This window comes from Sitodiplosis mosellana, unplaced genomic scaffold, assembly GCF_009176505.1.
Source record: "Sitodiplosis mosellana isolate CC-2019 unplaced genomic scaffold, AAFC_SMos_1.0 Smas_scaffold_2524, whole genome shotgun sequence".
Lineage (NCBI taxonomy): Eukaryota > Metazoa > Arthropoda > Insecta > Diptera > Cecidomyiidae > Sitodiplosis > Sitodiplosis mosellana.
Window position 1 is genome coordinate 1 of NW_022597766.1, and position 6603 is coordinate 6603.

At 38.9% G+C, this 6603-nt stretch overlaps 1 protein-coding gene across 1 annotated transcript; it reads left to right on the top strand.

Moving 5' to 3' along the window:
* Positions 1 to 3075: 3075 nt before the first annotated feature.
* Positions 3076 to 6560, top strand: LOC129571459 (uncharacterized; the record flags this gene model as incomplete). Its single annotated transcript, XM_055451252.1, has 2 exons — positions 3076 to 3765; positions 6393 to 6560. Coding segments are annotated over exons 1-2 (858 nt in total), but the record flags the coding sequence as incomplete, so codon positions are not given.
* Between the last annotated feature and the right edge of the window lie 43 nt (positions 6561 to 6603).

The following is a 6603-nucleotide window of genomic DNA, read 5'->3' on the forward strand; positions in this document are numbered from 1 at the left end:
ATTCGTCAAAAAATGTTGTTTTTCTGAAAAACGGTCAAAAAATGTTAGAACTGTTGTTTTAACATTTTTAACATTTTTTTGAGGCTTTAGTTATCAGTGCTCTTTTTGGAGTTAACATATTGCCAAAACGAAGATGGATCACTTTTCAAGTTTGATTTCATTTTGTCGACATACTGATTGTAAAGCTCGGTATTTTTTGCACTGTATTCCTCGTGCAATTCTTCAAATGGCTGTTTGTCATTTGTCAGCTTCCAGTAATCCCAGGCCTTTTTCCTTAAATTCTTGAGATGCCGAAGTTCATTGTTTTTCCATGGGCATTTTTGGTTGTTCTTGCGGACATACGTTGGAACCGTACACTGAATAGCTTTCGCTAACACGTCATGAAGGGATGACACCTTCTCCGCAAGTGATTTGTTTGCGAATAAGTCATCGAAATTGACGGCAGCAAAATATTCGTTCATGCGCTGAAAATCAGCCCGTTTGAAATTTAAATGCGTGCTATTCTGGTTTTCCGAACCATTGTTAATCGGATGCCATTCAAATTCAATCAACAAAGGAGGGTGGTGAATGTCGATTTTATCCGTCAATGACAGTTTAGTAGCATCGCTCACTGTTGTGTTGGCATGGTCGTTAGTAAAAAATAGGTCCAACAGTTTGAGGTTCCGATTTCTTATTGAATTGATTTGCTGGAGGCCCAGGCCCATCAAACCTGTGATGAAATCAGCAGCACATTGGGAGTGGAAATTTGAGGGAACCAGCACATTGCTTTCCTCATCGTCATTTATCCACTCAACGTTTGTCAAATTAAAATCGCCAACAACTATTACAACATCATCGGCACTTGTCGTGAGTGATTCAATGGCTGAACGATGCAAAGCGTAGATTTCACTGGATGAATTCGGTGGAATGTATGCATTGTAAATGAAAATGTTGTGTGTTGGCAGGCTTGCTTTAATGCATACGTGCTCAATGTCCACGTTGTAAAATTTAATTTCTACAGTAGAGAAGATTTTATTGTTGAGCGCAATGAGAACACCTCCACCTCGTCTAAATAATCTGTCTTTGCGGTAGACGTCGTATGTGCTATCGAAGAATTCGGCATTACGGTGGCTATGTTTGAGCCAGGTTTCAGTCAAGATGACTATGTCAAAACCGAAAGCAGAACATTTGTGGAAAAATTCATCCTGTTTGTTACCCAAGCTGCGAATGTTTTGGTAATAGACACTGATGCGTGTCGCGTCGGGTGTGTGCAGCTTGGGGATTAACGGAATCGGCTGTTGCCCACGCGATGGGCGAAACGGTTTTGCTGTTGCTCGGAGTTTGCTGCGCGGTAGTGGCTTGGGTGCTGAGCAAATGGATTGAACCAATGGTTCACACTCGGTGTCGTCAGTGCCTGTGTATAGGCGTACATTGGCTGAGGATGGTTTCTGACTCTGTTTATGTGGCCATTTGGGTGCATCCCGTTTTTTGACAGCCGGTTTGAATTGACATGTGGTGCACTGGTGGACGAGGGAGGTTTCGGTTTGTCCACAAATTCACAGGCCTTAACTGAACTTGGCCATATCGACGGATTAATAACACGTTCAAAATATTGACGAGGAAAGGTCAGTTTGAACGTTATGAATTTGTAGCTTGAAATTGGCCGGCCACCACTTGTCAATCTTTTGCATTGAATCTCATTGACAATGTTGGATGTGGAGTCAATGGAGCGCAAATGACTCAAAATATCATCACAGGTGGTGTCATTTGAAAAGCGTGAAATGTGAACGCTCTTCGTCAGTTTGGATGACAGTAGAACTGATGGAACAATTTTCTTGTGTAAATTGCTGACCTGTGGTAACGGTACCGCTTTGGCGTGCAAATTGCTGGCTTGAGCGCGTGAGGCATTTTTTTAACCGGTTTGCGGGCCGGAGCGTGAACCAAATTGCGTAAATTCATTGCATTTTGATGAACTGATGGTGTCGAGACAGTTTCATCAACAGCGTTATCAACGCGCGACATACCTGGATCGTCGGATGATGTGAGGCACGTTCGTTTCACCGTCTCGTTGATTAGGCGACGAATTTTACGCTTAACAAGATTTTGGTTCGGACGTGGAGTTTCCACATATTCACTCGATGTAGCAACAACCGATTCGGCATTTGGGACGACTGTAATGTCCAAGTCAACATCTTGTTCATCCTCGTCCATCGGTTCCGCTGACTCTTCGTCAATCACAGCATTTTCAGTGTGCACAGTGGCATTGGCATTGTCAATAAATCGCAGCAATGTATTTTGGTCAATTTCCACCACATCAACAGCACCGATATTTTGCTCATTTTGTTTATTTTGGTTACTGGCACTTTTTTGCGGTAGGTCAGCGCACAACACTTTGTCGATGAGAGGCACTAGCGTGTGTTTGAAATCCGCAAATTTGAACACTCAGTGAAATTGTTTACAATGCCACTAAGAGTATGTGGCTGACAACTGTCACAATACCACTGTAAACCGGTTATTTTCGCCAGAAAGTTTGTCAGAGTTTTGTTGAAAACAGTGGTGGATTCGTTTTTATTTAGGCACGCGAAATGAAAATGTTTGCCGCATAAGCCATAGCATGAAATGCTTTTGTCATTGGCTATCGGTTTCACACACAACGCACATTGGGCCATTTTATGGTTATGAAAAACAACAACAATAACACAGGAAAACGACGTGAACAACGAGAGCGACGTAACCAAAAATGTGCACAAATCATCACAGAAAAAAATGGGCGAAATTGTGTTGACACGAATGAACTTTATAATATTACGATACAGCAAGTCCTTACGAATAGAATGATATAAAATTTGTGACAAAACAATGTGGATAACTATTTAAAAACGATAAAATAATGTAAACAAAGACGAGAGACGAAAAAAAACACAACTGTCAGCGTAGCTGTCGATCATTCGTGAAACTCATTTATTGGGCTTACACAGTGGGCCAAAGTTAACTGAATCATTGCTACGCAGAAAATATTGGGTAGAAGGTGGAGCATGCTCAATTAAGAGAATAATTCATTGCTGTGTAAAGTGTAGCATTCATAAACCGCGTACAATGGCCCAACTTATGGGTGATTTACGTAGAGAACGTGTTAATGCATCGGATAAACCATTCGTCAAAACAGCAATAGATTTTGCTGGGCCCATTAAAGTGAAGACAAATAAGTTACGAGCGGCCAAAATAGTAAAAGGCTACATCTGTATTTTTGTATGTATGGTGACAAGAGCCATACATCTGGAACCGGTGGGAGATTTAACAGCGGTGGCATTCATTGCCGCGTTACGTCGTTTTGCGGCTGGGAGAGGCACAATAACAGACATATTTTCGGATAACGCGACTAATTTCGTGGGAGCAAATTCGATTCTCAGTGAGTTAAGTGAAGATGAACGCGAGCAATTTGACGCCATTTTGAAAGAAGAAAGTAATAAAATGTTAATTCAGTGGCATTTTTTACCACCAGCTAGCCCTCATTTCAATGGATTGGCCGAGGCGGCGGTGAAATCATCGAAATTTCACCTAAAACGTGTGATTGGTGACTCAGCATTAACCTTTGAGGAATTGGCTACTCTTCTGTGTCAAATAGAGTATGTGCTTAATTTGCGTCCAATATGCGAACTGAGCGATGACCTTAATGAAATGGGTGTGCTCACACCTGCCCATTTTTTGAATGTGGCCAACGGTGAACGAATTCCCGATGAAGAGCTCCTCGAAACCAAAACAAGTATGTTGTCGCATTGGCAAAAGGTACAACAAAAAAAAAACCATCGAGTCAGCTCCAGTGAATGACGTCAGACGAAGCGGGAGACACCGACGTGAATTTTGGTTGCAGGCACATTATTTTGACGAATTGCGGTCAAAGGATAATGAAATTCAAAAAAGTATCGACAACTTACAGTCAACATCGGACGAATACAAAGTCAAGTTCAGCGAACAAATGAGCATAATACATTCAACGAAGACGGACATCAAAAAATTACATAGGTATAAAATTGTCAGTGAACGTTTTAATCCATATTTTTGTTTATTTATTCAAAAAGAGACGAGTACAGCAGAGGAAGAAATAAAAGCGAAATGAGAAAAAACAGCGTGGAATATCCTTTGAGATGGAGAGAAAAAAAGTGAGAATTGCCCAAGAAAGATCAATGGCCAAACCGCTTCCGTCACCACGGTTTGCAATAAGCAAAGCAGTATCCATGCCAAGTATCGATTCAGAATACGATACATAGTCTTAAGTTACTTTTTGTTCTCATTTTCATTTCAGTTCAGTAAAAAAAAGAGAGTTCACTTTAAATTGATTGCAAGTCTAGTATAGCACTGTCGCCTCGTTCATTTTTTCGGCCCGGGAGAATGTCCGATGGACATAATAAATTCATAATCAATGTGAACAACATAGCATCAAAGAGTAACACAAATAAATCGCTGACCAAGCGGTCATTGCACCATAAATTTGAATATTGTTTAGTTAGTAAGAAATGGAATAAATGCACTTTAGTTGTTATTGACACTTTGGAGTAATTAGTTGTGTTTTATTGACTACCCATTATTAATGCTCAGACATTATTTGTGTTTTCGAAAGTGCTTGGGCGCTTATGTGAAAAAAAAAATTTCAGCAAAATTTCATAATCAAAGCGAGCAGAAAAAGCGCTCCAGCGCTCTATGCAAACAATTAAAATAGGGCGCAAGCGTCCAAAGAGCGCAACAATTTGGAAGCTCACGAATAGGCTTGTGTTTTAGCTCCCGAATTGTTGCGCTCTTTGGACGCTAGAGCCCTCTGATCCATTGCGCTCTCGTACATTGCACGACCTCGCACAGAGGGAAAAAAGGCCCTGACATCCGGGGTCAACTTAAAACGCTCTCAAAACCAAATCAGATTTAGACAAAATAAGTTTTTCAGTAGATAAAATATTTGTACAAAATAAAACTAAGAAAAGGAGTATTCAATATAAAACTGAACTACTTATATGAAAGTAATTATATTTCGAAAAGGAACTGAATAAAATAAATCGCCAAACTTCTTCGAATAAAAATCAAACGGAATAAATGAATGGTCGTTGTTTCTTTTTTATTTACAAGTACACTTTGTATAGCTCGTTCAGATGGACCCAACGTTTAATACTTCGACCAGGAAGAGTCGTCTGGTGACTATAATTTATATATATTTTGTTTGTTTAGAAAGATAGTCTTTTCGTGCTTGAAATGCTGAGAGCGTTTTACCAAAAAAGACGAAGCTTCTGTTCGAAATGTGAGATCAAAAGTGAACAGCAGACTATCGTGACGGGCGTTAGTGTATAACGTAAGAAAATGGCGAGTGTTGACTGCAGAGCAGTGCTTAGTGTTCATAATCACTAAAAATATATGAAATTATTTCGGGGTTTTGTGAACAAGAGAGTTTGACCGAGATACAAAAAATAAATGCAAATCAAAAAACGTGAACAGAACATTAAATACCCCATAGTGTAAATAGAATTTCGACGACGAAAACCCCACAAAAAGAAGAAGTTGAAATAAGAAATAAAATAAAAAAATTTGTCGAAATCAACCATTGAAGAAAGAAAGAAATAATACAAGTTCATACGAAATATATGTGTGTATCTATCTATTCAGTGTTTATGGCGATTATGACAAAAACACCTACTTGCTTGAAGATTCATTTCATAAACAACTGAATTACACATGAACGGTGGTTTGAAAACAACACAGACACAGAATGACTCATATATCGAACTATCAAAATTCACTTTAAGTTCTTTCGTCCTTGTTTTTTCGAAGCTTCCTCTTTTGGTTTTAACATCTAATTTGTTAATTTTTTTTCTCTCAAAATATCATTAGTTTGTTTTAACTCTTACACACAAATTTTGTTTGGTTTTATTGCACGAGTTTGTTGGAAGCATTTGGTGAATTTGAAACGAGGAAACCAAGTGATTGAAAAATTTAACAGAATAATAGTAACATTCGCGCCGAAATTAATTGCCGATTAAAGTAATGTGTCGGTAGAGAGAGAGAGAAAAAGAGCAACAAAAAAACTTAACCAAATACACAGAAAAGATAAAAAATATACATAAATCTAGTATTTATAGTGCGGTAAAATGTCAAGTGTAAACTGAACGTGAACAACAAATGAAAAATTCGAATTTCGATTCGTTCATTCACGACTTTTTGAGTCGCCAAACAGCGGCTTGAGCAACAGCAAAAGAAGAAGAAGAAGAAGAAGAAAACAAACAGCACGTACACAACTCTATCTCTCTTCAGTCTTTTTTCTGTTTTTTTTTTTTTTATATCAAAATATTGTGTACGACCAAATCATTCGTAGAAGACTTGATACGAATCCAACCCATTTGCATTGAGATACGATTTTCTATGACATGTTACAGCAGCAATCGCAGCAGCAGCAGCAACAACAACAACCGAGAATTGCATCGAAGCGAAAGCGTGAGTCAGAAATGGAAGCCATCGACAAAGACGATTCATTTTCTATTCTTTGCGCATCGCATGAAAAGCTTAATCCGAAGGCTGACGTGGCATTGCTGCTAGCCAAATTAGTAAAGCCTCAAAAAAATGTTAAAAATGTTAAAACAACAGTTT